The sequence below is a fragment of the Neopsephotus bourkii genome, unplaced genomic scaffold, assembly GCF_033783945.1.
Source record: "Neopsephotus bourkii isolate Nb327-2 ecotype Australia unplaced genomic scaffold, CSIRO-AGI_Nbou_v1 NB_335, whole genome shotgun sequence".
NCBI classification, from domain to species: domain Eukaryota; kingdom Metazoa; phylum Chordata; class Aves; order Psittaciformes; family Psittacidae; genus Neopsephotus; species Neopsephotus bourkii.
Genome location: NW_026900841.1, coordinates 202729 through 218985, shown reverse-complemented (window position 1 = coordinate 218985; position 16257 = coordinate 202729). Strand labels below are relative to the sequence as shown.

General features: G+C 37.4%; 1 protein-coding gene and 1 long non-coding RNA gene across 7 annotated transcripts in view; one reads left to right on the top strand and one right to left on the bottom strand.

Moving 5' to 3' along the window:
• The window catches only part of LOC133209409 (uncharacterized), a 360513-nt gene that overhangs the window by 284180 nt on the left and 60076 nt on the right, over window positions 1-16257 (top strand). The window lies entirely within an intron of this gene.
• NCKAP1 (NCK associated protein 1) overlaps window positions 1-16257 on the bottom strand; it is a 61100-nt gene that overhangs the window by 5664 nt on the left and 39179 nt on the right. For all 6 annotated transcript variants that reach the window (XM_061348037.1, XM_061348038.1, XM_061348041.1 and 3 more), the window contains 8 exons: window positions 14315-14533; window positions 13854-13984; window positions 13366-13463; window positions 8616-8709; window positions 7763-7845; window positions 7222-7302; window positions 3554-3647; window positions 1902-2018 (listed from right to left, as the gene is read on the bottom strand). In XM_061348037.1, the coding sequence (XP_061204021.1) occupies window positions 1902-2018; window positions 3554-3647; window positions 7222-7302; window positions 7763-7845; window positions 8616-8709; window positions 13366-13463; window positions 13854-13984; window positions 14315-14533 (917 nt within the window). The remainder of the gene's footprint in view (window positions 1-1901; window positions 2019-3553; window positions 3648-7221; window positions 7303-7762; window positions 7846-8615; window positions 8710-13365; window positions 13464-13853; window positions 13985-14314; window positions 14534-16257) is intronic.

The window sequence follows — 16257 nt, the reverse complement described above, 5'->3', positions numbered from 1 at the left end:
AATCTTGAAGTAGGCAGAGAGAACACAGACACTACTGAAGCTATCCAAGAACTGTTTGTATTTGGGAGGTATGCTTGCCAGATTAGAAGGCTGAAACTCCTTCAAATCCGTGACTTGTTCATGGACAAATTCAGGGTTTCTCCAGGGAATTTACTTCATAAAAAGCAGCATTTATGAAGTTCTCATTCTGGAAACAGCATCCATATTAAGCATCTAAAGCCAAGTGTTCTACAATAAGGGCAGAACACAAGAAAAAGTAGTCTTATGCAAGGCAGGCAGGACTGACAAGGTCTATACCATTTGTTCAGTTAGTTTTGTAGAGTGAACAGATTTTATGCATTCCTTTTGCCAGACTCTTTCCTCTCAATAGAAAAGAGCCCACTCAGGAAAGAATTCCGTAATACAGAGGCCACATGTATTAAAACCAGTAGCAACTCCTAACACAGGCTTGTTTGAGTTCTAGATGTTACTTCTCTCCAGTCACAGTTTTGAGATCTTAACAACTGTACTTTAAGAACCCACTCAAAAACAAGGCTTTACCTGACTTCATGTTAAGTTACTGCATGTAAATAAAATCACAGAAACTGGAATATTTAAGCTACATGATACAAAACAGACAGAAGATAAGAATTGTATGTTGTTTCAGCCTGCTAAGAACCTGAGGGCTAAGATGATCTTTGGAAGAGAGGAGAGCCTGGGGAAGACAAGCCTGCATGAGTTCTTACCTGTTGGAGAACCTTACTTATGTGAGATGCGGAGAGCTGAATGTGAAAATGTAATCACTGTTAAAAACCTTTAGTACTGTCCCCCTGGCCAGTTTTGAGACTCTGCAGTAGGTATGCTCTTGAAGGAGAAACTGGTGCCACGAAGTGCTTCCAGGGGATTTATTTCACAAAACTATGAAGTAGTAGTATTTAAGAGATATGCTCTTAAATCAAGTTCATTTGGAGTTAACAGATCCCTAATCTCTCAAAGTGAAGAATACAGTTAACCCCCATTTAAGAAAACAGTCTTGGGTCTCTCAAAAAATATGTTTTTCATGTTACACTAAGTGCCATAGACGGCTTTCAGAAGTTCTGGTACTTTAAGTTTTCAGAAGTTCAGACGTTCTTTGAGAGCTAAATTTTGACTGGATTAAAAATAATGCAACCTGAAGGAAAAAAAAAGTAGTAGAAAAAAAAAATGCTGTACCCAATAAATGGATGCAACATGGTCTTTCATGCAAGCTGTGATACACATCACAAAGAAAATAGCTTAGACAACTCAAAGGTGACTTTTGTGTGTGTTGGAACAGCTTTGTCAGTCCTTTTTTTCAACTTAATTTTGTCTGAAAGAGAACATTTTCTTGTGGATTACATGCAAAGAATTTCCTTGAGGCAAAGATTTTATTTTTCATAAGGAAGTTGACCTACTCTTAGGATATAATTCTGTTATATACAGCTTTCACCTTCCAGATTCTGTTTTAAAAATTTATGCTCACTAATATGAACAGTGTATTAAATATAGGAAAGATTCCTCGTATGACTGGCCCAAAGCCAATGTAAAGATTACTCAAACATCTATACTATTACATAGTAAGTCTCACAATAATCAGTGTGGAATGTATACTCTAGCAATTCCACACACTAGGATGAGACTGCCCCCTACAGTTTTTTGACTGTTCTTATAATTTCAAGTGGAAGACTTGTTTTTCATATAAAGTTACCTTAAATAAGAGTTGAGTAAATGCTTTTTAAAGTAACTTTCAGACGAACTTTCCTGGATAAGGTCTAATTTAACTGGCTGTTACATTTTATTCATTACAGAACATAATTAAATATTTAAAGCAAACATATGAAATAAACTACCAGGACTATTATGAAGAAACCATCACAGCAAATATGTAGCCGAATCCACATTACCTTCAATGGCAGGGCTATACTGAGACATCACATTACTAGCCAAAGTCGGCAAGGAGACCGCCACGAAGACCATGAGAAGGCAAGCAATCTTATATTCTTCTTCTGGACTAATGTTTTCTAAAAAACAAAACCGATAAAGCTCTTTAATTAAAAAAGTAGTTTGCAGTATTTCCTTTCAACTGCAGGAAATTTAGAATGTAAAATTTTGACAAAACTGAAATTTAAACCCAAGAACAACAAACTCAGTGTTTGTATTGTGAAAGGAGGAATATTATGTCAGTCTTGCCAAAAAACACAGGGCAGACCTTTAAAAATTTCCAGTTTGTTATCCATAAGAAAGAAGGCAAGCTGCTACCACCCTAACACTTCTAACAATTTAGTTACTAAGATTTTACTAGGCTGAGCAGAATGGTATTTTTTCATATGCTTTGAGGTGAGCATTACTCTGGCATTCTCTCTTTGGTAAATGAGCAGAAGGTGATACGCACTCACCTCAATTCACACTAAAACCTTGTTTTCAAGAACAGCAGCATCACCAGGCACAAGCATGAGATTACTTTCAGAAAAAGTCAACAGTTGGTGAAATACAGTACCTGTGTAAATCTGTGTAAACCCAATTACTAAAAACCAAATACCTCAAACTGCAAAGGTAAGAATCAAAATATGAGCTCATAACCCATCATGAAAATACACAGAAATTCCCTTTTTCACCCAGCTTAAACATTTCACAGCTAAGCCACAGTGAAAATAATCTATTTTAAATGCCATTTCAGATTCTAGTTATCTTACAAAGAGACACTTACTTATATTATGCACATAATCTATATAAAATAATTTTTTTTTTTGAGGTACACAAAGAAATTGTGCTTGACATTCAAGTTTGAATATTAAAATGCTGCTTGAAATTAGCAGTGCCTTCTGCTCACAAAAGATCTACTATTAAAGCAAGAAAAAACAGCATTCATGATCTGATAATAACATTAACTTTCCATTACACACAGAGGGGAAAAAAAAAAAAAGCAATAAGGTAAAAAAGTCTGAAGACTGTCAAAGAGCACTTAAGAGTCTTAATTCATGCCTTCAAACCTGCCAGAGTAAACAAAACTGAAAAATTTAGACAGTGGTGCTTTAAAGTGAGTGAGAAGAAGCACTATACATGTTAGAACACTAATATGTTTATTTTACCATGTTTCCCCTTGTCAGCTCCATGTTAACACTTGCATAACAGTGTTGCGAAGTTCATGAAGAGCAGCACTCTGGCATTTCAGCTCCCAGTATCTACTTACCTGACACAGACCTATTACACATCTATAACAAAACTAATCATATCCATACCTATTCACAATAGCGTCCTATTTTCATTATCCTTAGATTACAGCAGTTTCCACCATTAGCTATTGAACAATTTCAACATGTACCCGTTACGTATTTCTAGGTCAAGTTAATTTGGATGTAGTTGAGAAGATCCTCAAGCTAACACATCAGTAAGCAGCAGGCACAAACCATGTTCTTCTGCCATTTAAAAAGTCTAATGGAATATAAAGGACTCAAGATACAGATGTCTCCTCCCAGCATCTGAAATTTCTGTGCCTTACTGCATTTTTTTTTTCCTCCCTCTATTCTAACACATTTTTTAATTTGGAACTTCCTACCTGATTTTTGGGAAGACAGTGCTACAACCAAGGCAGGATCAATCTCACAAGGCAATCCAGCAGCTGATGACAGTTCATATACATTCATTGCCACCTGAGGACCAGAAGAAAGATAAGTACAAAACTGAATGCTTTTGTGTACATGTGATCACTCTGTCATGTTTAAAACGTTCATGTTAGTGTCTGAGGCACAGAGGAATTGCAGAAACTTGGCTATATGAAGGTAAAGAGACTCTAGATTTTTGTTGTTTCTAACCTACATTGAACAGCTGGGTCAGTACTTTGAGTATTTTTTACTTTTGAGTACTTTTTAGTACTTTGAGTATTAGATTTTCTTTTTGTCAAGCCAAACAAAGCTTGTATAATTCTCAACACTACCTCTAAAGCAAACATCTTGACTTTGAATCAGCCATTTCTACATATTTCTTTACTGTTCAAAAGAAACCAACGTGTTTTCTTTACTAGATCTAAACTATCGGCTAACATCTGCAAATACAGCATTTTTAGACAAAAACAAAAGACAATCTGGTGAAAAAGTGAGGCAGAAATCTTACAACATTCAAATTTCATATAGATTCAGTGTCCAGGAATTCCAAGTGCCAAGAATTAGACTCTACATGGCCCTAACAATAACATCTTGAAATTTATTCCATTTTCCACAGCGCATCCCAGGCTGTATCTTTTATTGCCATTAACAAATGTTCCACACACTTCTCTTTTCCCAATTTACATACTGGACAATGTACCTGAAGCTGTAGTTCAGCAGAATCTCTGAAAAACGCAACTTTATACCAATTACAGAAGACTACAGGGAACGTAAGCAATGTGTCTTGTATTTGAGACGTGTTATACTTTGCGCATAAATCCTCACATATAGCTCTATCAGCTGCATATAGGAGATATTGTGCAGACTAACCTTATCTGTGTGCTTTAGCCTGGCTGCTCAAGGACCAGTTCTGATATGAAAAGTACATAGTATTGCTTAGTAAATGCTATGCCACGAGCAGGGCATATATTAGCCTGGGTAGGGTCCTGCATCAAAATAATTACAGAGCATCTGGACAGGAGCTAATTCACAACGAAGTGGTTAATGAGCAAGAGTGGAACAAATGCAAGCCTGTGTCTAAAAGCCTGTGTAGACATTCCAATAATTTAATATTAAAACCCCCAAGTAAACAAAAGAAACCCCCATTTCACCAGTTAACCCGAAATTGTAAGTTTCAGGGACACCAAAATAAGAATAAGACTTCATAAGATATATTCATTAGATATGAAAATAAAAATAACATTTCGTAACAAGTATTGATTCCATCAACAGCTTTAAAGCTATTTACACTCTGCCTGGTAAATTCAGTACATAGGAAATTATTAAATCCTAAAATATGCCCAATTACAACTTACTGGGCAATTAGCCCTGTAAGTTGTATATTGTACAAAGCCTTATAAAGATCTGTCTGTTGACACGCTTCCATTTAAGTGAAAAAAACCCAACCCTGATTTACTGTCCCGAAAGAAGCCTTTGTTGCCTACAATTGTACTGCTGTATGAGACAAGGCCAGGAGAAAGCTCAATGAGCTCCTGATTGGCCACAGGGCTTAATTGTTAGCAGGCTCATAGCACAGCTCTGGCCCTTCCAACAGGATGTTTTCAAGACAAAGCTTGGGCAGAGTGGCTGGGTAGCACATGTCAAGAGTTCCCAGTATTCCCAGCAGGCACTATGGACAAGATTACATAGGTTTGGCTCCTTCTCCATGCACAGTCCTCCAATGTTATCCAGCAAGCTGTGTACTCTCAAACAAGCTTACATGGCATCATGCCACACTGCAAGACATGACATCTGTGGTTGGTATCACGCAACCAGCCTGGTGGATAGTACCACAGCAGTCATTTATTTGAGACACTTGGAACTAGGAAACATACACACACAAAGTAAGTATATTCAGAAATCACAGCAGAACTACAGCAGTCCCAGAGAAGGCCAACAGCCAGATACTACATGAAGCAGAGACAACTAGGTGCTACAAAGCAGAGAACAGTTCTCAGCATGGTTTAATTTACAGTTAGATAGCTTTTTTTCCCCATCCAGTTGTTCCAGTGACTTCCAGAAGAGAAGCAGCAAGTAGTATACTTTTTCATATCTGCTGACACAAATGAGTTCAGTGGTATCTTCAGAGATCCACTGAGATGTTTCAAGTGATCAGTTAGCATCAGCTTAAAAATATCAATGGTAAAATACTGCCTTCAATGATTAGTGTTACAGCCTTGACCCCACCGTATCTTTCAGCACCCCTTTGATACCAGAGAGTGTCTAGTAGGAGGTGTGGAGGTCTTTCTAAAAATGTCAAGCAAAGCAAGCAGTGAATTTCCCTTCTAATTTCTTTTGCATACTGATTCCTCAAGTTCAATAATGGAACAGGATGCTTTGGTGATCAGTGATTTTCCCTGTAACCAAAGGTAAGAATTACAAAAAGGCTGAGAAGTGGAAAGGAACTTACATAATTCAGATACAATTTTTACCATGAGATCATCAGCCAGTATCCTGTAAGTTTAATTTTCCATTGCATTTCCAAAGTATTCCTCTACTATCACATGAATTCCAATCTTTTCTGGCACATCAAATATTTATGGCTGATTTATCAGCATTGCGAGTTTCAAAGAGCACATGACAATATTTTGGAAAGAAATAGCACACACGAAGTTTCAGTAACTTACATTTTTCATGCAATCTCCGACTCATTTTCAGACAGATTGCCAAACCCTCTTCTGAAATCATGAGGGCTACAATAACAGACTTGAACTTTTACAAAGGGGAAAGATGTTTTCTATTTAGTGAATCTTCATACCTAAGAGAACTGCAGTTTCTTTCCTCAAGAGTATGCTGCAACATGTAAACCTGAACTTCAGGAATAACAATATATTCCATTGCTCAAAACCCATACTTTTGTTCAAGAGCAGACTCCTAAAACTTGTTTCTGTGGAAGTGAATCAAGAGTTGCACAATGTATATCCCACTACCCATTTTCCGCAAATCAAACTGCCATGATACCATTACCATTAAGAAGCCTGCAAACCTTCATAGGCCATATAACAGTAACAGATTAAAAATCAGCTAGGCTGCAGGTACTGTGCGTACGTCTCCAAGAGCCATGGGATGTACTGGCACGGGTTTCTGGATGGAAACATGCTACCAATCAGAAGCAACGCATCTGGGTTAGCCTGCTAACTTTTTTTCCAAACATTTTAGACAGTGAGTTCACACAAATTTTTAATTTAATGTCAAAATCAGACTTGCAGCTATTACACACATAGAGCTCCAACCACAGGGTCCTTGAAACATCTAGTTTTACCAGTTACGCTGCTCACAGTAGAAAGCAGCTCAGTGTTGTTCTCTTATATCACTTAGTCATAATAAATTCTGTTCTTCGTTCTTTCCATCAAAGTTTTCAAATGTGGTCACAACCAGAGACTCGCGCTTACCCTATCAGTAATTTGTTGGGTTTTATTCCCCAGAACAGTAGGAGGCTACAGATGCAAAACTACTTAGCTGCTTGTAAGAAAAGGGTGTTCTTTGTTTCTTGATTTTTCACAGTAAGCATGCAAGTCTTGCCCCTTAAGTATTTTCAATAAGCTCCAAAAATGACTCCATCACCCTCTAGGCCAAACATTACCTTCATGTCAGTCTCTCTTGGAATGTGATCCTTAAAGTCCTCGATGGAACTTACAAGGAAAGGAATGTGGTAGGATAAGACCTAAGAGAGACAAACACAGAATGAGAAAAAATACTTCCCATGTTATTGATCAATTAGACACTACCATTATCTTACTGGACTAGAATTTTTTGGGGTTTTTATTTTACACATTAATTTGGTTTTAGATTTAAGACATTAAAGCCTAATAAACACAAAATCAAGCTGTTTGTAAACAAAGGGAAATGAAAGCTTTTAAGAGGTACTAAACACAGAAAACACTGAGGCATGCTCGAACTAAAACCTGTATGTTTTAACGTAACATTTCTCTGAACAGTACTCAAAAAAGAAATTCTCCCATCCCCAACTTCCAGTTTACAGTTCAGTTATGCCTGAGTATTGCCATTTTACCCACATGCCAACCTCTTAAGAGGTAGAATTTCTAAATAGTGAAGCTTCAAATACCCTATAATTCCATTAAACCCAATGAAACTTATTCAGAACATATTCAGTTATTTCTTACATCTCTAAGTGCTTCCTGTGCCAAGGACCGAAAAGACAAGATAACACCAATAATCGTCATTCTCTTCAGAACACTATCAACAGCTGAAGAGAAAAGAGAACAACAGTGAACAAGAACATGTTGATCCTTACAAGCTCAGTAATTAAAAAACCAGAAAGAAAGCATTCACCAAAATACTGAAAAAGGAAAGGTACTGAAACAATGGCATTCCTTAAAAGAGCTAAAATAAACAGTGCTAAAGCAAGTTTTTATAGCTGAGTTGACAACAAGATTTTCAGAATACCACTGTTAACCACTTATTGGAATGAGCCCCCTTACACACAGCTGACAATACTGGATGCTAACATCAGTTCTGTGTTTTCTTGAGGCCAAAAATGTCTACAATAATTATTATTTTCATTTAAAATGTTTATGTTAATTACCTGTTAAAGCCCTTAAAAAGAATGCAGTAATTTACACTGTGTTGCAGTCAGAAGAGAAACCTGTGTCAAGAAAGCCTGTGTTTTATATTTGTTTTCTACAACCATGCACCTCGTCTGCGGATTACTGCTGTTACAGCTACGTGTTATAATCCCTGAAAAGACACTCAAAGCTCACCGCTACTATAATGCTCTAATTAACACTAAATCTCATTAACTAAATTAGCACTAATTAACACTAAACCTCATTTTGTCTGTATATGAAAAGACTAGAAAATTTATAAAAGATGCACTGATTTATATGACTGCGCTTTTTTTTTTTTTGGTGTTTTTGTAAACCTAATACAGAGAATGCAATTTTTCTTATTTGCTTTACAAAGAGCAAGATAAAAACCCAATTCTGTACCCTTATTAGGACCCTGCTAGTTACCCACATGATAATCTTTTAAAGAGTGCTGCCATCTGGTCTGGCTTGTCAAAGCTGGTCCTCATTTGTGTGAGAACTTCAACATTCTCCACCACAAGTTTCTAAGAAGAAAGGATTCAGGTCAGGTATACATTTCAGCATGTTAAAAGGATAAATAAACTCTGTAGGATATTTCAGTCTGGCACAGAGACAACCAAACTCATGGAATACAGATGTTTTCCAATGGGACTAAAATATCAGTATTACCACTAGGCACTACTCGACACAAAAGCAAGCTCTGAAATAAAATGCAGATACTCCTTGGAACATGATATTTATATTCAACAATGTGTAGAACTTCTTAAAGCAAGGAACTGAAGCTCAGTGAAACAAGTCAACATATCCTCACGCTGTTCAGCTTTTTATAAGAAAAGTATACATATATCAATAAATATACAGATTCACAAAATAATCCATTCTTCTGGATTGCTCTTTTCACTAGTTATGCTGTAAGGATTAGAAATTTAATGGTGGTAAAGTTGAAAAAAGGCATTAAGAATGTAAGAGTCAGATTGTTACATCTTAGTGCAGTTTACTTGACATTTTCTTCCACTATAATGTAAAATAAGATCAAAGACATTCATTCAAGTTCCAACACCTTTGCCTGAAACAGCTGAATTCAAGTGCAATATTCTTCATGTCAGTTTGACCAAAAGAAAACGCACGTCTGTTTCCAATTTGTAAGTGCTCTCATTCATGCCACTTGGGGTAAATGCAATAAATTTCCTAAGATCATTCTCCAAATATGTATCAGATTTAAATTTAAATTACAGAGATTGCATAATCACATCTATAAAATGTCAGATCCAAAATGGGTTTCTTGCTAACTGAGGAACTGACGTTTTGCCAAGTAGTATTTTTAAACCTCTTGAAGCAAGAAATAGTACTTTATTCTTACAGATAAATATTTCTGAGTTTGAACGCAAAGTATTCTATTTCAGAAATGGAAAACATTATCTCTGTTTAGGTAGAGGACAGCCAGCAGTCAAGAAAATGTAGGTATCTTGTGTGTTTTTGAGCATTAAATGAAGTGTTTCCTTTCATTTGAGTGCTTTGTATACTAAACAGTATCAACAGAAAAGAACTGAAAGATAGAGGAAGAGAACAAGATATTCTGGATTGGGGGTGATCCTTCAAAGTGATTATTAATAGTTTTCTTTTTCAAGTAGGTGGATTCCCATATATCTTAATTACCAGGCAGCACAAAAGGAGCAATGAAGAGGGATCAGGAAGAATCTGATGTACATCAAACACATAGGCCACTATAAGCATGCAACATAAGATATATCATATAAAAATCTAATAGAAGACATAGCTGCACAAACCTACTGCTAAGGATCCAAGAGTGTCTGATCTGTGATAGTTCTACCTGCTTTAATAGTTTTATTTTATTTCACTTCAATCCACACTGAAAACAGGGCAGAACCTAGCAACTAGCAAGCAGGGAAATTAATTTTAGATTAAGTATTCCTATGACTACGGAAAGAGTAAAAAGCAATGCAACTTCAATTATAATGCTGCTATGAAAGCAGTGGTAGTCTATGGTTACCCCAATCTCCCAATCAAGCAGCCTGTGCAAAGCAAATCTGTCCAACAGCACAGACCTCATTGTGTCATGGTTGTGCTATTACCATATGCTCAAATGTACTCATAATCCACCCTGTCTTCCCACTTTTATTTTTCTTGTCTTCAGTGAGAAGCAAGGACAGAAGTAACCTATACAAGACACAGCAAACTAGCCAACTCCAAGAACGTGTGCACATGTGCACGCAGACACAAAAGACGTAATTCTATGCTGAAAGCCAAAGTGAGACTGGTGTGCACTGAAATAAAGATGGGCAATTTCAAGCCAACTAATGTATCGGAAGTTGGCAGATGTGTCATGTTTAATTTAAATCCCACAAAGCTCTCTAGAATGCAAGACTGAAGACAACACCCCACACACACTGTTACTGAGTCAAGCTTTCAGCTTTACCAGCATATTAGTTTAAGGTTTAAAAGGAATGGGCTGAATACAGTTTGAGTAGTTACTTAAATAAGGCAAACTTTCTCTCCTTGCCCCAGTCTTAAACTTCAGAAATAAAACCAACACCTGGTCCCACAGCAGGAAGCAAACCAAGCATGTTGAACCCTACTCTTAATAAATTCCCTATTCTATCCTCTTGTTGCTTCCTTCTCCTGAACACAGATGTTTCTCAGTGCTTTTTTGCTAAGCCAAATGCATCTCAGCCAAACAGACGAACATTTTATTACTTAATTTTTTCTCTCCAAATATGTAGTCGTGTGCATTATGTTCCACTTATCCTGAGCAGCACCAGAAAAAAAAGCACAAGAAGAACACTTAAAGTTGCTTTTTAAAAAAAAAAAAAAAAAAAGGATCTACAGTATCAGTCGTGCTGGTTTTGAGGATGTATGACAACTCCACAGGGAGTGGACAAACACTTGCCTTCAAAAGTAAACAGGGGAGATTCGCGTCAGCTGCAAGGAAGCAGTGAGTACCCTGTGAGGGTACTGAGGCACTGGCACAGGATGCCCAGAGAAGCTGTGGCTGCCCCATCCCTGGCAGTGTTCAAGGCCAAGTTGGACACAGGGGCCTGGAGCAACCTGCTCTAGTGGAAGGTGTCCCTGTCCCTTGTGGGGGGTTAGAACTGGATGAGCTTTTAAGGTTCCTTCCAACCCAAACCAGTCTGTGATTCTATGAAACACAGCAGCAGCCAACTAACAGCTACCCAATGGCTTTGTGTTCTACTTGAAATGCGACAGATATCAATTTATGCATGACCGGGAGTTACAGAATTTAACTGTAAAACCAGTGGTGTCACCTGGAAAGTCTTATCCTGAAACTCAAAAATTGGACTGTAATCAACTGCCCTGGCTTGCTGGTCATTCAGGTATCTGCACACTCTTCTGCAGTGGCTTGGAAAACATGAACAGCCCCTTTCCTTGAGCTGTAACACTGAATAAAGGCTTCAAATCACTTAGGGCATCCTACATCCTAGCGACTCAGCAGCACTGAAATTCACAGTGTTTACAGAGAAAACAAGACCTTTGAAATTCTAAAATTGGATATATTAAAACCACACACCTTTAAAGGCCCAGTATGTTAGTAATAATAAATGTTGAAGAAAAAAAAGAAGGTTCATTAGATCTCTTAAGCATTCTGAACTGAACATGAGCCAGCAGTGTGTGCTCATACCCCAGAAAGCCAACCGCATCCTGGGCTGCATCAAAAGAAGCGTGACCAGCAGGTCGAAGGAGGTGATCCTGCCCTTCTACTCTGCTCTTGTGAGACCTCACTTGGAGTATTGTGTGCAGTTCTGGTGTTCTCAACATAAGAAGGACATAGAGCTGTTGGAGCAAGCCAGTGGAGGCCATGAGCATGATAAGGGGACTCAAGCACCTCTCATATGAAGAGAGGCTGAGAGAGTTGGAATTCTTCAGCCTGGAGGAGGGAATGCTGCATGGAGACGTCATAGCAGCCTTCCAATATCTGAAGCGGGCCTACAAGGATGCTGGAGAGGGACTCTTCATCAGGGACTATAGTGACAGAACAAGGGGTTTAAACTTAAACAGAGGAAATTCAGGTTAGAAATAAGGAAGAAGCTCTTTACTGTGAAGGTGGTGAGGCACTGGAACGGGATGCCCAAGGAAACTGTGAATGCTCCATCCATCATAGAGTTCAAGGCCAGATTGGGCTGAGCCTTGGGTGGCGTGGTCTAGTGTGAGGTGTGCCTGCCCATTGAGGGGGGTTGGAACTGGAAGAGCTTTAAGGTCCCTTCCAGACCAACCATTCTGTGTATTTTTAAAACAGCGCGTATGAATCATTACAAAAATGCCCTTATTGTAATAAGGGTTTAAATAAATTAAAAATTATGAGCTGCAATAACATCTTGGAATTTAATTCAGAAACGGCACTAAAGCCAACCAAAAGCAAATACACGCTTAGTGACAATTTTATAGTATGACTGTCTGGGGATAGTAGTACATGTTATTAAATCTATTAAAACCTCTTCCCAAAAAAAGTTAATTAAAGAGGCACCAAGTGCTTCCTTTGTCATTGTTTGCTGTTCTGAGTATACATGCAACTAGCTTCCCTGACATGTCCATACTTCCCGTATTTTTTCATAGTACCAAGTTTATCATTTGTTAGTGTTGCTGAGATAATCAGGTTATTATTTATCAGAATACAGACAATTATAATAAATTGATATACCCCAGCCAGAGCAAAAGATGTATCTAAACCCAAGGAAAAATAACAAAGAAAAAAGACCTGAAGTCTCCCATCCATGCAAACTGAACTGCAGGTGCTAACACACACGGGAAAGAAAGTAAGTCCTTATAGATGACTGACGCGTGAGATTTTCATGCTAATTTTTGAGAATCAAGACTTGATCAGGTGCTTCACAAGTGCCTGGAGATCTTGAAAAGCCTGTCTCTTCCTACTGGTGATACAAAGAGACCTTACTCCTAACTTAGGGTATGCAAGGTAGAAATCAACAGAGCCTGCATGATGTCCTGTCCGTTCACCTGTTGAAGACTCTGCGATACCCAAATACACATGCAAGTGTACTACAAAGAGTAAAATTCACAGCTTTATCTGTTTGCTTGATGCAGTCATTTCACAAAGATGGACTGCAGAAACACAGCTATGGAATATCCTAAAGGAAGCTTAACCAGGCAACTACTCGCCTTCCCACCCACCATCTTCCCAAGGTTACCTTAAGCTCAGCAACCTGTGACGAAATGTGCCACATCAGACTTTCACTTAGGAACTTCATGCCATATGGTCCCAGAAGTTCAGAAAGGGCTCTCATTTCTGAGAAATAAAACAAAATGTTCTACTTCAAACATTCCTTCAATTATTTGATGCTCATGATTTATCTAGCACTTATATTTTAACTGCAAAAGTATTTTACCACAAAACAGAACTTCAGATACGAGAACTTGTAACATATAGAACTGAAGCAGCAGCCAACAACACATCTTAGGCCCATCTATATAAAATAAATGCAACAACCATACTTTGATCAAAAGGAAAAGCAAACCCCCTTGAGACATCGAGGCAGCAAGAATAAAAAGTATTTAAAATACTACTGAAGGTTACGAAATGCTCTCTGTAATAGAATGCTCTAACAGTAGCTGTTATTCCAAATACTCAAGCACAGGGTAACTATCCCTCGCATTCAGTAGAAATATTCAAGTTTACCTGATATGTCAGAGTACTCCTCAGCATTAAATGTCAGTTCATTTTCTGTAGGCAAATTCACAAATGCTTTCATGGCTGGAAAATAGGCTATGTGACCATTGCTGACTTGCCGTAGCAAAGTTTCCAAATACCTTGGCAGAAAGGGAAGAAGTTTTAGATGAAAAGACACATGTTCACAGATACTGTATAGAGGTGAAGTGTATTTGTGTGAAAATGGATAGCAAAGCCTGTAGACTGAAGTTTTACTTTCATAGTTCAACTGTTATCTGTATCTTACTCTACATTTCCCCCCTATAAAACATACATTTCACAACATGCAAACCCTGAAGTGCTTTATAAGGTAATGGGAGAAGTAAACTCAAGTTGGAAATTTAAGAACATTTCAAACTCCACTTCTCCAATTGCAAATATTTTATTAAAAAAAAAAAAAATTGTTACAAGTGTTTGTATAAATTACTTACCAATTTGTGTACAGACTGGTAATGGTTGGCTCACCATGACTATCTAAATGCTGGGTTTGCTGAAGCAGAACATTGTTAAATACTCGTGTGATGTCGATCTGTACATAATTTTCTATTGACTGGAGGACTGTCATATAGGCTCTTACACTGGTTAACAGCTCTGAAGGCTTTGCAATCTCTTGTGTTGCTTGATTATACATAGTCATTCCAACAATTGACCTTATAAAAACAAATTGCATTTATTAAAATTCAGAGACAAAGATGCAGCTATAAAAATGATTTTGTATTCAAAGCTTTTACCTGAGAACATCCTATACCAGCACTTTTAAAAATAGCTCTAGATGCTGAAGATAAGTGTATTTTGTGGCTCCAGCAAAAAATTTCATGACACTGAGATATTCACCAAGCATTTTTAAAATAAAACTTTCCCCCATATATGTAAGAGCAATCCACAACATGGAAGACCTATTTATTAAAGTAGTTGTTAATATAGTAAAGGTCTTTCTAAATGCAAAACTTCTAGGAAATGTAACAGCAATGATGTATTAAAGTGTTCAAAGCATAGTAACTAATGCAAAATTCTTTGACCACAGTTGCTGTCATAGTTTTAGTTTTAAATATCCGTCAAAAAATCATATAGCTATGATTATGTACTGAAAACATTCAAAGCAAACCTATCTTGTGTTGCTTTGTGTAAGTATCTAGAGGCATGTCTTACTATTTTGTAATAACTATGCCTACTGTATTTGAGCACCTAAACAAAGGCACAGACCCTGAACCTCCTTTCTGCCTCGGCTCACACAGTATTAAAAAACAAAACAAAAAACCCTTCAAAGATCCCTTGAAAGACCCCTTCTGCAATAGAGATAAGCTTTCCTAGAGCATCCTTTTTTCTCATTTTAATTACATTTTAAATGTCCTAAATAACTTTTCAGAAACAAGACTTGCAGCATTCATTTTAGGGTTATAATGGTCTCAGACTTTCAGAACTAAGCTCCTGAGTGGCGTGTACTTTTCTAAAGCAGAACAGCAACTACAACAACAAAAAGAAATCAGTACCTTCATCAGAGGTGAACAGAAGAGTTATTCTAGAGGAGGAGATCAGCTTATTTAATTGAATTTTTGTTTGGAAATGCGCAAGTCTATTTTCACAAGTTTCTCGTTTTAAAATCAATTCAAAACTGGTATTATTGCAAGATTAAGTAGCATAATAATAATCTCTAGTCCTATCATACATAAAAGAGCAGGTTAAAACAGGAAACAAAAAAAACCCTCCTAACAGTAAACCACAATTTATTCGAAGGTCAACTAAACCTCTGGAAGAAATGCCACTTAAATAGCTGAAAATAATTATAAAGGAACTTTATTCTGTTTGGCTAACAAATCTCATTTTGTTCATGAGGCAAGGAAAAGGACAGCAGTCTCTGAAAATCTGAAGCCTGTGGCTTCAGCCCTGACTCGTAAGCCAACCTCCCCCTCAAATTAAAAAATACGCACAAGTGACCACCACTGGTTTAAGTTCACAAATCTGAAGATTACAGCTGACTTCTTCTAAAGCTGTGAAGTTATCTTCATTTTATGCCACCCTTATGCGAAAGATGAAGTGCTCTAATGACCTAATACCTGCTTGAAAAATATATGCCTAGCACTCCTTGGCATAAAATACAACTAGGATCATTGGCTGGTTTAATATGAAATCCTCTCCAGAAATTGCCATTTGTCTATTTCTGTAAGGAGCAATGGGGAGATCAGGGTAAAAACACACAGGAATATTAAGTGGCAACACTTTATTATTTTAAGAAAAAAGGTAATTAAAATACCCTCTAATTTGGCTTTGCCAGGTCTTGGGTTCTGATTTTTACATATCCTTTCCGCAAGCCAGTAAACTCAAACACTTAAGACAGCCCAGCATTGTGCAAAAGAATAATGGGAAGAGACTCCTT